The sequence below is a fragment of the Scyliorhinus canicula genome, chromosome 1, assembly GCF_902713615.1.
Source record: "Scyliorhinus canicula chromosome 1, sScyCan1.1, whole genome shotgun sequence".
NCBI classification, from domain to species: Eukaryota; Metazoa; Chordata; class Chondrichthyes; order Carcharhiniformes; family Scyliorhinidae; genus Scyliorhinus; species Scyliorhinus canicula.
Genome location: NC_052146.1, coordinates 304,954,757 through 304,972,133, shown reverse-complemented (window position 1 = coordinate 304,972,133; position 17,377 = coordinate 304,954,757). Strand labels below are relative to the sequence as shown.

The window sequence follows — 17,377 nt, the reverse complement described above, 5'->3', positions numbered from 1 at the left end:
GCACAGTAATGTGCTCCCTCTAGAGACACTCCAGGCACAGACGTAACCACAGGAGAGACAGGCAGTCAGGTAAAATGACCCCCTCAACAATCCACTACCTGGACCTGTTTACAGAAAGGAGCTGTGGTCGGAATTGACTTGCAAGTGTTTTTTACTTGTCTTCCCCACATCTAGCAACAATTGGACAAGAGGAACCTTGGTACCATGGGGATTTAAACTCAAAGTGCTGGACTGAAAGTCCCAAATGTGCACTGTTAGAAGATGGAATCAAATAACTGTCTCTTTAGATGTGCTTTAGTGACCATCCAACACATCAGCTGTTTATAATTCATGGAAGGAGGCTTCCATGAGTACACAGGTGCAAGAGACAATATGAAAAATGAAATGAAAATCGCCTATTGTCACGAGTAGGCTTCAATGAAGTTACTGTGAAAAGCCCCTAGTCGCCACATTCCGTCGCCTGTCCGGGGAGGCTGGTACGGGAATCGAACCGTGCTGCTGGCCTGCTTGGTCTGGTTTAAAAGCCAGCGATTTAGCTCAGTGAGCTAAACCAGCCGCAATATTTAAGTGTCTGCAAGTTTCTTCAGCCAAATATGAATTGTAATATTGTTGGCACAATGCTGTCTGGTTCCTTTGCAAGTCATATACAACCCTGACTTGGGCATATGTCATTGCTCCTTCATGGTCATTGTTGAATGTTCTCGAAATCCCTCTCTCAAACCATAAGGAATGCAACAGTTCAAGAAAACAGTTCATGCACGGTAGCATGGTGGTTAGCATAAATGCTTCACAGCTCCAGGGTCCCAGGTTCGGTTCCCGGCTGGGTCACTGTCTGTGCGGAGTCTGCACATCCTCCCCGTGTGTGCGTGGGTTTCCTCCGGGTGCTCCGGTTTCCTCCCACAGTCCAAAGATGTGCGGGTTAGGTGGATTGGCCAGGCTAAATTGCCCTTAGTGTCCTAAAAAATAAGGTTAATGGGGGTTGTTGGGTTACTGATATAGGTATACGTGGGCTTGAGTAGGGTGATCATTGCTCAGCACAACATCGAGGGCCGAAGGGCCTGTTCTGTGCTGTACTGTTCTAATTCTAATTCTAAAAAAGGCCCATCAATATCTGTTTAGGACAACTAGGGAGAAACAATGATTTAGCATGTCCCACTGCCACCCATATAAAACCAAATTATTAAAAACATCCTGCCCTGAGATTAGTAAATTATTGAAGTGTCTCAGCAATATTGCTATTCAGTTCAATGACCCTTGACCCAGTTTTCTGATCCACCTATCCATTGCAGCTTGGACTATTGTGCTCAAATCTATTTGCAAATGAAACACACTTGCTGCTACCATTTTAAGATCTCTGAAGTAGGCCTGAATTTATTACTGATTCTTTCTACTGAGGAACTCGATTGCCAGAGTTTCCCAGTCCCCAGTCTCAGATGGCGGAGGCAGCTCACCTTTGGCTGCCGGAAGAATGTTCTAGGCCCGGCAAAGGCAATGGCATTTGCCACCAGGGAACACACCGATCAATGGCGACCCACCTCCACTGCTGGACAATCCGCTCTGGGAGGAGCTGGAAAATCCCAACCATGACCCTTGATATGCAACCTTTGAGAAAATGCTCAAGTCCTTTTAAGAAGTAATTTCACTTTGACTAAATATAAGCTGGCGCCAATAAGTCTTGCATTCAAAAGTGACTGAAGAGGTTGCCAAAATGAAGACTATTGCATCTATCAATCATCCTCCTTGCTATTATCGAATGCTATGTTGGTGTGTGAGAAATTAGAGATAGTTCTGTATATAATAGTCTTTTCTTCTTTCCTGTGCCAAGTGGCTTATGAGGCAGACAAATGATGTGCTTATGCCTGTTTCCATGGCTAGCTTTTCCTGGAATAGGTCGCTAGCCTGCCGTCAGACGATGTAGCTTTAGAGGCGCCACTCCACATCGAGCATGACTGATCAGAAGACTCTCCCACTCTTACCACCTGCCAGAATTTTCAGTTTAGTGACCAACCTGCTTGGCCATGCATTCAGTGGCCATCATGTCCTGGAGTGGGGCTCAGTCCGGGAGCATCTGACTCAGAGGCAGGGATGCTACCACATAACAGTTAACTGTTGTTGAAAAAGTTTGGATTTTGACTGTGAAATTGTTCGACAGCTGCTTAGCTAGAGCGGTGTCAGGGTTTGAGTTTTTCTTTGAAAACTATGAGCAACAACTAATTGGCAACAAAACATGAACCCAAGCCTGAGTCCCATGATATTTTATCCTGTGTTATGAAACAGCCAACCAAGTTCATTTGCTGTCTGCGTTATATCACATTCAGTTTTATTGCTCAGTCACAACCTTTAGCAGTAATTTCTCCCTCTTTGAGAGTTTCACGCCTATAAATATTTTTCAACTTAAATAATTTTTTTTCTCGATCACTTGTGGGGGAGGGGGGGGGGAATGTTTATACCAAATGGGATCATTAAACTTTAGCCAAACTCCAGTAAAACGTTTACTGAGTACCAAGGACATTATAAAATGACCCTGGGCAGAGCACAAATCGGTATTTCTGCAATACTTTTGCTTTAATATGAATCTCACGAGGGAAAGGCAGTGTTGTCAATGGAACATAGAGCACAGCCATGGAGTTAATGTTCATCAATATAATTTGGTGATTTGTGTCTTGGACTGTAAGAACTGTTGAGTAATTATTTATGGGAGGACCACTTCAGTGCTGAACTGTCAGTGAGTGGAGAGTGTTCTTGCCTCTGACTCAGAAAGGTTGTGATTTCAAATCCCCACTTCAGGAGTTTGAACATTTAATTCAGACTGACAGCCGGATATTCTGTCTCTTAAATGAGGAGTTCAGCTGTGAGGTCCTCTCAGTTGAATGCAAAAGATCTTACGACAGTATCTCAAAGAAGAGCTGGGGCATTCTCTCCAGTCCTGACCGCTATTTATTCCTGAATGGAATTTGGTCCCAAAGGGCATTACAGCCAGTGAAGTAGTTTTAAAGTTTAGGTTGGAGGCGGGATTACTGCCCCTCAGGAACAGGAAATCCCTCCTCAACTCCTGGCCAATCAAACGCACCTTTGGATTGAGATTTGCGTGAAGTGTTTGGGATTCTCACCTGATGCCCAGTTAACAGACCGAGTGAGGGTTTTGAATGGCCAGTGGGAGGAGATCAATTTAGTGGCTGCGGCCAGAGCAGATAAACAGTGGGGATTTCCTCTGGTGAACCCAGAGGGGCCATTAAGGAGAGACCACCCCTACTTGCCTCCCACCAGCCCACATAGGGAAGCCTGCTGAGCCAATCGCTTGGCACAGGCGTCTCCTGCCTCCGGTTAAATCCCTGTGGTGGCAGGAATAATTACCCACTTTTGGGTCTCAACTGGTTCACAGTTGGGCAGGCAGTGTGGGGTGATTCGGCTGCCCATTGGGGTAAATGTGCCACCCATCTTTAAACTACCGCTGAGTGGTGCCACAAAATTCCACCTTTAGCTATTGTTGTAGTGTTAATGTAAGCCTACTTGTGACAATAAAGATTATTATTATTATAATGTACAGAAAAATAGCAGTCAATTAATGCACAACAAGATCCCCAAAATAGCAGGAGATAATGGCCAACTTATCCATTTTGTAACAATGTTGGTTGAAGGATGGAGATTTCGTACAAGAATATTCAATTCTGTACAATATATGTTGCATAGTGTTTTACGTGTATGATAGGATGATGAGGACCGAGTCATTTAATTATTGTTCAATTGATTTAACCTAGATTCAAAGTGAATTTGTAATAATGCAGCTTTTTAATCTTGATGTATATTATCTATATCAAATTTACAAATGATTTATACTTCTCTTGCAGTTGAAAGTTGGCCCTGATAACACTGATCTGAAGCTGGAGAATCTATTACCCAATACTGAATACACTGTTACAATCCATGCCCTGTATGGTGATCTTCCCAGTGACCCCCTGAGTGTGCAAGAAACTACACGTAAGATATTTTTATTACTCAGCCTCGGAAGTTTGCAGAATTTTATTCAATTCTCCATTTGTCTCTCAATTTGGAGAGAAACAATTCAGAGGGAATGTGTGAAAATCAAAGGCTTGTACTCATGCGAGCAATGTTTGGAATATCTGGAAAAAAATATAATAATCAATCATCAGCATAGATTTAAAAGCGAAAATCTTGCCTGACTAAATTTGTTGACCTTTTTGAGGAGGTAACAGAGTAGAGAATTGGAATGTAGGAGATGTAATTTATCTGGATATTTAAAGAGCCTTTGATAAGCTGCTCCTTAATAGACAAATAAATAATGTCAGAAAATTCAGAGTCCGTGGACAAATACAAGAATAGATTGTGTGTCAGGCTTCAAGACAGAAAGCAGAGAGTGGGAATAAAGGGTAGCTATTAATGATGGAGAGTGGGAGAAGTGTTCTACAAGAATCAGCATTGGGACCATTGTTATTTATAATGTGCATTGGTCATTTGGACTTTGGAATTAAAAGCACAATTTCTAAATTTATGGATGACACAAATGAGAAGGATATGGGTCGGGAGGCGATAATAAATACTGAGGAATAATACTTGTATTTTGTGTGCGGTGGCAATGAGAGGTGCCCTGCGTGAGTGTTGGGGAGGCGCGGGGGCACTCCCATACTGCATCAGGACTGGGAGGGTGGTTGGGGGTGGGGTTGGGGGTCACTGAAGGGGATCCAGAGAACGGGACGCCATTTAAAAATGGCGTCTCGATCTCTTGCAACACTGAGGAGTTCCAGCGAGTGGAGCTCCTCTGTGCACAAAACAGGGCTATGTGTGGTCTTGGCTGTATGTTCCCCACTGAGGCCCCGTATCTAACAGGAGTGCCTTTTTATAGCGTTGTGTTTCTCAGCACTGACAACGCCGGGAAACATGCAGCTAAACGCACTCGCTCTGGGGCTTTGTTCCCATTTAGTTAAATCCCGCCCCAGATTTAATGCCAGAGGGATGGAATTGAAAAGTAAGGAAGTTATGCTGAAACTGTATTGAATCTCAGTAAGCCCTGAAGTACTGCGTACAGTTCGGGTTGGTATTTTATAAAAAAGGTCAAGGTACTGGAGAGGGTGTAGTAGCGATTTACAAGGATGATGCCAGAAATTCATGATTATGCACATCAGGAAAGGATTGACCTCTTCCCCCTTGAAAAATGAAGGCTCTGAGTGACCTCATAGAGGGTTTTTAAATGATGAAAGGTTTTGATGGAGTGGATAGAGAGAATGTTTCCTCTTCTGGGGAAGAACAAATCCTTTAATGTAAGATAGTCACCAAGAAATAAATCAGAAGAAACTTCTTTATTCAGAAAGTGGTGAGAATTTGGAACTTACTGTCACAGCGAACAAAGAACAATACAGCACAGGAACAGGCTCTTCACTCCTCCAAGCCTGCACAGATCACGTGTCCTATCTAGACCAACCACCTGTATCGTTCTATACCCCATCCGTTCACGTGCCTATCCAGATACACCTTCAAGGTCGCAAACGTATCTGCCTCAACCACCTCACTTGGCAGTGCATTCCAGGCCACCATCACCCTCTGTGTAAAAAAACTCCCCCCGCACATCTCCACTGAACCTATCCCCCTCACCTTGAACTTGTGCCCTCTTGTAATTGTCATTTCCACCCTGGGAAAAAGCCTCCAACTGTTCACCCTATCGATAGCCCTAATAATTTTATAAACTTCTATCAGGTGGCCCCTCAGCCTCCGTCTCTCTCGGGAGAACAATCCCAGTTTATTTAATCTCTCCTCATAGCTAATATCCTCCATACCAGGCAACATCCTGGTAAATCTTTTCTGTATTCTCTCCAAAGCCTCCACGTACTTCTAGTAGTGCGGTGACCAGAATTGGACAGAGTATTCCAATTGTGGCTTAATCAACGTTCTATATAATTGTAACATAATTTTCGAGCTTTTATACTTGATACCTCGTCCTATGAAAGTAAGCATGCCATATGCTTTCTTTACCGCCATTTCCACCAGTGCTGCCACTTTTTTTTAAATTTAGAGTGCCCAAATTAATTTTGTTTAATTAAGGGGCAATTTAGCGTGGCCAATCCACCTACCCTGCACACTTTTTGAGTTGTGGGGGCGAAACCCTGCAGACAAGGGGAGAATGTGTAACCTCCACACAGACAATGACCCAGAGCCGGGTTCGAACCAAGACCTCGGCGCCGTGAGGCAGCAGTGCTAACCACTGCACCACCATGCTGCCCCGTGCTGCCACTTTTAAAAATCTGTGGACCTGCACACCCAGATCCCTGTGTCTCTATGCTTCTGATGGTTTTGCCATTTACTTTATAGCTCCCACCTGAATTGGAGCTACCCAAATGCATCACCTCGCATTTGTCCGGGTTAAATTCCATCTGCCATTTCTCTTCCCAATGTTGCAGCCTATCTATATACTTGTATTCTCTGACAATCTTCATCACTATCTGCAACTCCTGCAATCTTAGTATCATCTGCAAACATGCTCATCAGACCAGCTACATTTTCTGCCAAGTCATTTATATATATTACAAAGAGCAGAGGTCCCAGTACTGATCCCTGTAGAACACCACTAGTTACAGACCTCCATTTGGAAAAACATCATTCCACTCCCCTCTGTCTTCTATGGCCAAGACAGTTCTGGATCCATCCAGCTAGTTCACCCCTGACCCCATGTGACTTAATCATTTGCACCAGCCTGCCATGAGGGACCTTATCAAATGCTTCACTAAAGTCCACAGCCCTTCCCTTGTCAATCATTTTTGTCCCCTCCTCAAAATATTCTATTAAATTATTGAGACATGACTTCCCTCATACAAAACTATGCTGTCTGTCGCTAATAAGACCATTCACTTCCAAATGTGCATAGATCCTGGACTGGATTCTGAATTCTGGGGCTATGTCCCAACGCCGGCGTGGGAATGGTGGTAGAAAATTGGTGCAAAACAGCCACCGATTCCCTGTTTTGCTGGGGGCTAGCAGGACGGCAGTGTCGAGGAACCGGCTCTAGCTGCCGATATGCCGCGGAGAATTGCCGAGTCCACCCCCCCCCACCCCAATAACTACAAAAGGAGAAATAGATAAACACCCGGCACATTCAATAAACACATGTACACATTTCTCCCTTCCCCCGAAACAAAACCCCCCCCCTCCCCTCCTCCTCTCCCCCCCCCCCCCCCCCCTCCCCCCCGGTTGCTGCTGCTGCTGACCTATTTTCCTGCCGTTCTACTAGGGAGTCCAGGAAAGGCTGCCACCGCCTAAAGAACCCCTGTACTGATCCCCTCAGGGCAAATTTCACCTTCTCCAATTTGATGAACCCCGCCATATCATTGATCCAGGCCTCCACGCTTGGGGGCCTCGCATCCTTCCATTGAAGCAAGATCCTCCGCCGGGCTACTAGGAACGCAAAGGCCAGAACACCGGCCTCTTTTGCATCCTGCACTCCCGGCTCCACTGAACCCCAAAAATTGCGAGTCCCCAACCTGGCTTCACCCTGGATCCTACCACCCTCGACACCATCCTTGCTACCCCCTTCCAAAACTCCCCCAGCGCTGAGCATGCCCAAAACATATGGGCGTGGTTCACTGGGCTCCCCGAGCACCTAGCACACCTGTCTACGCCCCCGTCATCCTCGACCCAGTCATGTGGGCCCTGTGCAGCACCTTGAACTGTATGAGGCTAAGCCTCGCACAGGAAGAGGAGGAATTCACTCTTTCCAGGGCATCCGCCCACGTCCCCTCCTCAATCTCCTCACCCAGCTCCTCCTCCCATTTACCCTTCAGCTCCTCCACCGAGGCCTCATCCACCTCCTGCATGACGTGGTACACATCCAAAATCCTCCCCCCTCCAACCCACACCCCCAAGAGCACCCTGTCCCGTACCCCACGTGGGGGTAGCAGAGGGAACTCCTCCACCTGCCGCCTGGCAAACGCCCTAACCCGCATGTACCTAAACATGTTCCCCGGGGGGAGCCCAAACATCCCCTCTAACTCACCCAGGCTCACGAACCTCCCATCCACAAACAGGTCCCTCAACCTCCTAATACCTACCCTGTGCCAGCCCAGAAATCCGCCATCGATGCTCCCTTGAACAAACCAGTGGTTCCCCCATATCGGGGGACTCCATCGAGCCCCCCACCTCCCCCCTATGCCATCTCCATTGCCCCCAAATTTTGAGGGTAGCCGCCACCACCGGGCTCGTGGTTACCAGCGCCTCCAGGCTCGTGTCCACGCAGGACGCCATCTCCATCCTCTTCCATGCTGCCCCTGCCCTGTCCATTACCCACGTACGCACCATCGCTGCGTTGGCAGCCCAGTAGTACCCACAGAGGTTGGGCAACGCCAGCACCCCCCCTATCCCTGCCCCGCTCCAAAAACACCCTTCTCACCCTCAGAGTTCCATGCGCGCATACAAATCCCGTAATACTCCTATTGACCCTCCTGAAAAAGGCCTTCGGGATAAGGATGGGGAGGCACTGGAACAGGAACAAAAACCTTGGGAGCACCGTCATCTTGACGGACTGCACCCTGCCCGCCAGCGACAGCGGCAACATGTCCCATCTTTTGAACTTCTCCTCCATTTGCTCCACCAGCCTAGTGAGGTTAAGCTTGTGAAGGGCCCCCCAGCTCCTAGCCACCTGGACTCCCAGGTATCGAAAGCTCCTCCCCGCCCCTTTCAGAGGGAGCCTACCAATCCCCTCCTCTTGATCCCCTGGGTGCACGACGAACAGCTCACTCTTACCCAGGTTGAGCTTGTACCCAGAAAAGCCCCCAAATTCCCTAAGGATCTGCATCACCTCCGGCATTCCCCCCACTGGGTCCGCCACATAAAGCAACAAGTCATCCGCGTATAATGACACTCGGTGCTCCTCCCCACCCCGCACCAGACCCCTCCAATTCCTCGACTTCCTCAACACCATGGGCAGGGGCTCAATTGCCAATGCAAAGAGCAAAGGGGACAGGGGACACCCCTGCCTCGTCCCCCGGTACAACCGAAAGTACTCCGATCTCCTCCTATTCGTGGCTACGCTCGCCATCGGGGCCTCATATAGCAGCCTCACCCAACTGACAAACCCCTCCCCGAACCCAAACCTTTCCAGCACCTCCCACAAGTACCCCCACTCAACCCTATCAAAGGCCTTCTCTGCGTCTAATGCTACCACTATCTCCGCCTCCCCTTCTACCGCCGGCATCATTATAACATTCAGAAGCCTATGTATATTGGTGTTCAGCTGCCTTCCCTTCACAAACCCTGTCTGGTCCTCATGAGTGAACCCCGGCACACAGTCCTCTATCCTTGTGGCCACGATCTTCGCCAACAGCTTGGCATCCGCATTTAACAACGAGATCGGCCTATATGATCCACACTGTAGGGGGTCCTTGTCCCGTTTAAGGATCAAGGAAATCAGTGCCCGTTAAAGGTCCTAACCAACATGGGGCCCAACAGGTCTGCATACATTTTGTAAAATTCGACCGGAAACCCATCCGGCCCCGGTGCCTTCCCCGACTGCATGCTGCCTATCCCTTTGACCAGCTCCTCCAGCTCAATCGGCGCCCCCAGCCCCTTCACCTCTCCCTCCTCCACCTTCGGAAATCTCAACCTATCCAAAAAACACCCCATTCCCCCCACCCCCCCCCCCCCCCCCTCCACCGGGGGCTCGGACCGGTACAGTTCCCCATAAAAGTCCCTGAAGACCCCATTAATGTCCACCCCCCTTCGAACCACATTGCCTCCCCTATCCGTCACTCCACCAATCTCCCTGGCCGCGTCTCGTTTATGTAGCTGATGCGCCAGCATCCTACTCACCTTCTCCCCATATTCGTACACCGCTCCCTGTGCCTTCCTCCACTGAGCTTCCGCCTTTCCGGTGGTCAGCAAGTCGAACTTGGCCTGAAGGTTATGTCGCTCCCCCAACAGTCCCTCCTCCGGAGCCTCCGCATATCTCCTGTCCACCCTCACCATCTCCCCCACCAACCTCTCCCTCTCTCTTTGCTCTCCCCTCTCCCTATGGGCTCGGATGGAAATCAACTCCCTTCTAATCACCGCCTTCAATGCCTCCCAAACCATCCCCACCCGGACCTACCCATTATCATTGGCCTCTAAGTACCTTGATACACCACCGAACCCGTCCGCCCACCTTCTCATCCGCCAGCAGTCCCACCTCCAGGCACCAGAGCGGGCGCTGGTCCCTCTCCTCTCCCAGCTCAAGGTCTACCCAGTGCGGGGCATGGTCCGAAATGACTATGGCCAAATACTCGGCATCCTTCACCCTCGAAATCAGCCCCCTGCTCAGGACAAAAAAATCGATCCGGGAATAGGCTTTATGCACGTGGGAAAAAAATGAATACTCCCTGGCCCTTGGCCTCGCGAACCTCCAAGGATCCACCCCTCCCATCTGGTCCACAAACCCCCTCAGCACCTTAGCCGCCGCGGGCCTCCTGCCCGTCCTGGACATGGATCGATCCAATGGGGGATCCAGCACTGTGTTAAAGTCCCCCCCCCCCCAGTATCAGGCCCCCAGTCTCTAGATCCGGAAGGCGGCCCAGTATGCGCCGCATAAAACCCGCATTGTCCCAATTTGGGGCATAGACATTCACCAGCACCACCCGCTCCCCTTGCAACTTGCCGCTCACCATCACATACCTCCCTCCACTGTCAGCCACCACCATTTCCCACCAGAATCGCCACCTCCCGATTTTTTGCATCCAGCCCCGAATGAAACACCTGGCCTACCCAGTCTTCCTCAGTCTAACCTGGTCCGCCACCTTCAGGTGCGTCTCCTGGAGCATAGCCACGTCCGCCTTCAGGCCCCTTCAGGTGAGTAAACACCCGGGACCGTTTGACCGACCCATTCATCCCCCTCACATTCCAAGTTATCAGCCGGATCAGAGGGCTCCATGCCCACCTCCCCTGCCGACTAGCCATAACCCGTCCCCTGCCCACCCCAGGCCAGTGCCCTCCGCTCGGCCCGTTCCCCACGGCGGCAACCCCCCACCCCCCCCCCCCCCCCCCCCCCCCCCCCCCACCCCCCCCGTCCCACCCCCGTCCCCCCTGCATACTCCAGCCCCTTCCTGGCCATTTCAGCAGCAACCCGGTACCCCCCCCCCCCCCCCCCCCCTCACAAGCTAGGACCCCTCCCAGCCGCGGTACTCCCTCCGTAGCACTCCCGTGAGCCAGCTAACTTCTGCCGACCCCGGCGACTCCCTCTACACCTCCGATCCCCCACCCCCAACGTTGGGCTACTCCTCCTGCCTCCGACCCATCAGCAGACCCTCCTCCTCCCCCTCCCGCTCTCGCGCAGGAAAAAAGCCCGCGCTTCTCAGTTCCGACCCCGCCCCCATCCACCCTCAGCTCGGGAAACAGAAGAAAAGCCTGCGCTTTCCCTCTGCCCGACCCCACCCACGCAAAAAAGACAGCACCCCACCCGTCCAAGAACCAACACACAACCAGCTTAAAACAGCATAAAACAGCATAAAACAGCATCAAAACAGAGACCCTTCCCACCAAAAGTTATTTACAAACCCCGACCCTCAGTCAGAGTCCAACTTCTCGGCCTGCACAAAGGCCCACGCCTCCTCCGGGGACTCAAAATAATGGTGCCGGTCCTTGAAAGTGACCCACAGACGTGCCGGCTGTAACATGCTAAACTTCACACTCTTTCTGTGGAGCACCGCCTTCGTCCGGTTGTACCCGGCCCTCCGCTTAGCCACCTCCGCACTCCAGTCCTGGTAGATCCACACTACCGTGTTCTCCCACTTACTGCTCCGCTCCTTCTTGGCCCACCTAAGCACGCACTTAAATAACTTTAAATCGGTCAGCGAACCGGTGGAACCGCACCAGCACTGCCCGTGGCGGCTCATTCGGCTTGGGCCTCCTGGCCAGTACTCTGTGGGCCCCCTCCAGCTCCAGGGGCCCCTGGAAGGACCCAGCACCCATCAGCGAGTTCAGCAAGACGACCACGTAGGCCCCCAGGTCTGACCCTTCCAGCCCCTCCGTGAGGCCCAGGATCCGCAAATGTTTCCGTCTCGACCGGTTCTCCATCTCCTCGAACCGCTCCTGCCACTTCTTATGGAGCGCCTCGTGCATCTCCACCTTTACCGCGAGGGCCACGGCCTCATCCTCTCTTTCGGAGGGTTGTTGTCGGAGCTCCCGGATGTCCACCCCCTGGGCTGCCTGCGTCGCCAGCAGCTTGTCTGCATTCGCCTTCAGCGAGTCTAGCAGCTCCACTTTAAGCTCCTGAAAACATCGCTGGAGAGTCTCCTGCTGCACCTGCGCCCACTGCCTCCATTCCTCGAGGCCTCCGCCGGCCGCCATCTTGATTCTCTGCCGCCGCTTTTTCTTAGGCGCTGCCACCGCTATTTTGCTGGCCCCGCTCCTGGTCAAGACCATAGACCACTGGGGATCCGCTGCACCTTCCCACGTCTGGAACCGTCGAGCAAGTACCGCTGGGGGCCCTTAAAAGAGCCCAAAAGTCCGTTCCTGGCGGGAGCTGCCGAACGTGCAGCTTGCAACCCTTCTTAAATAACGGTACAACATTGGCTGTCCTCCAATCCTCTGGGATCTCACTTGTGACCAATGAGGACACTGAAGATTTCTGTCAGAGGCCCAGTGATTTCCTCTCTTGTCTCCCTCAGAATTCTGGGACAGTTTCCATCTGGCCCTGAAGATTTGTCCACCTTACTGCTTTTTTAAAAATTCAGAGTACCCAATTTTTTTTTCAATTAAGGGGCAATTTAGCATGGCCAATCCACCTAACCTGCAGGTCTTTGGGTTGTGGGGGTGAAACCCACGCAGACACGGGGAGAATGTACAAACTCCACATGGACAGTGACCCAGGGCCGGGTTTGAACCCGGGTCCTCAGTGCCATAGTTCCACTGTGCCACCGTGCTGCCCAGCCTTAAAGCTTTTTAACACACCTAACACTTCCTCCTTCATAATAACGACCTGTTCTAAATGTTTACACATCCCTCACACCACCAATCAACGTGTCCCTCTCCTTTGTGAATACCGACGCAAAATACTCATTAAGGACCTCTCCTACTTCCTCTGGATCCACACATAATTTCCCTTCTTTGTCCTTGAGTGGACCAACTTTTTCTCTTGCTAACCTCTTTTTCCTAATATATGTATAAAATGCCTTGGGATTCTCCTGTCTGCCAAGGACATTTCGTGACCCCTTTTTGCCCTCCTAACTCCCTGCTTGAGCTCTTTTCTACTTACCTTGTCTTCCTCAAGTGTTTTATCTGTTTTTAGTTGCTTGTGCCTCACATATGCATCTTTTTTCTTTTTGATAATATTCACAATTTCCCTGGTCATCCATGGTTCCTGAATCCTGCCTTTCCTTTTCATCGGCACATGCCTGTCCTGCTCTCCCATCAACTGCCCCTTAAAAATCTAATTTCCCCATACAGCTTTTATTATAATCCGACAATGAATACCCATTTCTATTAGTCACATTTTGTACTAACATGCCAAATGTGGATTTACCCTCAAACAGCCTCTCCCAAACAGCCTCCAAATCCTGCCTAATCTGGTTGTAGTTAGCCTTCCCCCAATTTAGCACCTTAACTCAAAGAAATCACTAGTCCTTTTCCATTAGTATCCGAAAGCTGACGGAATCATGGTCACTGTTCGCCACATATTCTCCCACTACAACTTTGATGACCTGGCCGGGCTTGTTCCCTAGTACTAGGTCCAATATAGCTCCTCTCTAGTTGGACTATCCACATATTGTTCCAAAAACCTTCCTGGACACACTTAACAATTTGCTCACCATCCAGATCCCTGGACCTAAGGGATTTCCAGTCAATGTGAGGAAAATTAAAGTCTCCCACGACAACAACCCTATTATTTCTACATCTATCCAGAATCTGCTTACATATCTGTTCTTCAACTTCCCGTGGGCTGTTGGGAGGCCTGTAGTACACTCCCATCATAGTGACTGCCCCCTTCCTGTTTCTGAGCTCTAGGTGAGTAAGGTTGGGGGAGGCTCAACTGAAACATCAGCTTTGGCATTGATTAGTCAGGAGTGTGATGATCCATGTACCTGGATAAGTACAGCCCTAACAGCACTCCAGAAGCTAGACACCATCCTGGGCAAAGCAGCCTGCTTGATCAACAGCCTTTCCTCCACTTTAAACATTCACTCCCTCAACTACCAATGCACAGTGGCAGCAGTGTGCACTATCGGCAAGATGCACTGCAAGAACTCACCAAGTCTCCTTTAACAGGGCAGCACGGTAGCATTTTGGATAGCACAATGGCTTCACAGCTCCAGGGTCCCAGGTTCGATTCCGGCCTGGGTCACTGTCTGTGCGGAGTCTGCACATCCTCCCCGTGTGTGCGTGGGTTTCCTCCGGGTGCTCCGGTTTCCTCCCACAGTCCAAAGATGTGCAGGTTAGGTGGGTTGGCCATGATAAATTGCCCTTAGTGTCCAAAATTGCCCTTAGTGTTAGATGGGGTTACTGGGTTATGGGGATAGGGTGGAGGTATTGACCTTGGGTAGGGTGCTCTTTCCAAGAGCCGGTGCAGACTCAATGGGCCGAATGGCCTCCTTCTGCACTGTAAATTCTATGAAATCTATGAACAGTACCCTCCAAACCCACAACCACTACCATCCAGAAGGACAAGGGCAGCCGATACATGGGAACACCACCACCTGTAAGTTCCCCTGCAAGTCACACACCATCCTGAATTGGAACTATATTGTCGTTCCTTTACTATTCCTGAATAAATATGCAATTTTACAGTGAAAAATGAAAAAATAATTCCTTGTGAGAAATATGTTTCAAAAGGAATCTGACGAGAAAAGATGAATGCAAACGAGTTGATTGGAACCTGCTGAATCCACATTTTTGGACTGTCCCCTCTCCTGTATTGAGACACAGTTTGATTTAATATTTCTGATAAAACAAATGTGTGCAGAGGAATTTAAACCTATCCAGAATGGAGTCTGCCGGATAGTGCAGTCATGAAATGTCATGTCAAGCCTCAGTTTTAATTTTCTTTTGGCTTAATTTGTGGAATTTTGCCACCTCATTTTCCCCGTTGACATCTGTGTTGTTTCATCCTGTCTCCACAGTGCCAGAGGATGAACCGAGGAACATCTGGTTTTCTGATATCACTCACAGTACCATAAATACCCATTGGGATCCTGCACCAGGCAGAGTCCGTAAATATGTGATTAAATACAAGGAACCGGAAGATGAGAACATCAAGGAGGTGAGGTAACATGTTCTTTTGTAGAGTAAGATGAAGTTGTAGTTTTTCGTTTTTTTCTCCATTTTCCACCGACCTATTTTATCACTTCCTTGCTTGAAGATCACGAATAATTCCAGTGTCTCACCCAAATGTCCAACCATTGTGTGTAAGCTTAGATACATGGGAATTACAGTGTGATCCTGACCTCACTCTTCATGCAATACACCTACTTAATCTCTGCTAATTGAGCTACTATTGCTCAGAAGCCAGGTTTAACGAGCTTTGGGCTGGAACATTTGCTGGATGTCCACCAAAATTGTCCAAGCTTCCCATGGCGATTCACAATATAAGTAATTAAAAGATTATCTGCACAGTTTGCACTATGGATAATCTCTGTGTCTACTCTGCCAGTCAGTAATATGATGGCTGATCTGATTGTGGGCTTGACTCCATTTTCCTGTCTGTCCCCCATAATCCTTGACTCCCTTGTAGATCAAAAATCTATCTGACTCAGCCTTGAATATATTCAGTGAGCCAGCCAAGGTGTGAAACAAGACTCAGAATTAAGTAGAGTTGGCATTAACAGGGGCCACAGACCTTGGTGTATTAGTGTGTGTGAACAACACATGGCTAATTTAGGATGTGAAATTGTCACAAAGTGAACTTAATCTTATGATCAATGAGTTTGTACGTAAGAGAATGTGTTGTTTTTATCCATCGGGGAATGCCACACATAAAACATTCTAGCAGCTAGCTTTTGTGAAGTTAAATATAAAGATTATTTATTATCACACTTACCCCAAATTTTAAATAGTACTGTTAGACTCACAGGCTCATGATATCACATGTAAATACATTAATGGTAATGTATTCATTTATTCCTTCAAAGGAAAAGTGATGTAGTGATATTATGGTTCTGTTGTAATTCACTGACTGACCATTAGGTATCTCACTAGTATATAAGTGAAAGGTAGAGTCAGGTGACCTCAGATGGACTGAGATGCTTGTAGATGATCATACTGGTATTCATCTGTTGTTTTATATATAGTTTACCCACGTACGTTAATAGATCGTTTCTAGCTTTAGCCACAAGTGTTCTTGTAATATAAATCAGGCCATCCGACAAGAACATTACGCAGTCTGAAATGTTCCTGTTGTTCCCCTTTGAGACAGGGGAGTGGTTTCTATCTGCAATGCACATCAGTTGACCGTCAGGTGGCCATGTTTTGCATTCTTTTGTGTTCAGTTTTAAAATATAAAAATAGTTTGAATGTCAGAATGGGATAAGAATCTAGATCTGCAGGAGTCAAGACAGACGGAGGTACATACATTAAATTTAAAACAGATCTTCGACACATTTCTTCAAAAGATATTTGAAGCATATCACAAAGTAAGGAAATTTGACTCAGACACTACAAGAACATTTTTACAGTGCAGAAATATAGGTCTCTTGCCTGGGTGAGTGTAGGTGTTGGTGGAAAGGGAGGAATACGCTTCAAAGGGCTGGCTGTCCTTTCTCAATGTTGCCTTTTTTTAGTTAATATATTTCAGTAAAAATTTACTTTCTTACCCAAGCAAATATAACCAATGCTTTTTCTTGAACCTGATAGGTGGAAGTCCCAGGCAGTGAAACCTCTGTGCCACTAACAGGGCTTACATCCCAAACAGAGTATGAAATTTCGGTTACTGCAGTGTACGACTATGGTCCCTCAAATCCACTGACTGGACGAGAAAACACCTGTAAGTTAAATGCTTTAGTGAATTGCTGAAGCTTTACATTTTATAACACACCTCATCCCTTCAGATATGTGGGGAAACAAGAGAAACTGGGGGTTGGATTCTCCGGCCCCCCGCCGGGTCGGAGAATCGTCGGGGGCTGGCGTGAATCCCGCCCCCGCCAGCCGCCGAATTCTCCGGCACCGGATATTTGGCGGGGGCGGGAATCGTGCCGCACCAGTCGGCGGGCCCCCCCCCCCCAGCGATTCTCTGGCCCGCGATAGGCCGAAGTCCCGCTGCTGCTATGCCGGTCCCGCCGCGTGAATCAAACCACCTCCCTTACCTGTGGGACTGGCAGCGTGGGCGGGCTCCAGGGTCCTGGGGGGGGCGCAGGGCGATCTGGCCCCGGGAGGTGCCCCCATGGTGGCCTGGCCCGCGATCGGGGCCCACCAATCC

At 49.0% G+C, this 17,377-nt stretch overlaps 1 protein-coding gene across 4 annotated transcripts in view; it reads left to right on the top strand.

Annotated features, from left to right (window-relative positions):
• LOC119976369 (collagen alpha-1(XII) chain-like) overlaps positions 1–17,377 on the top strand; it is a 370,037-nt gene that overhangs the window by 121,249 nt on the left and 231,411 nt on the right. For all 4 annotated transcript variants that reach the window (XM_038816870.1, XM_038816860.1, XM_038816879.1 and 1 more), the window contains 3 exons: positions 3,849–3,978; positions 15,087–15,226; positions 16,816–16,945. In XM_038816870.1, coding sequence (XP_038672798.1) covers positions 3,849–3,978; positions 15,087–15,226; positions 16,816–16,945 — 400 coding nt within the window. The remainder of the gene's footprint in view (positions 1–3,848; positions 3,979–15,086; positions 15,227–16,815; positions 16,946–17,377) is intronic.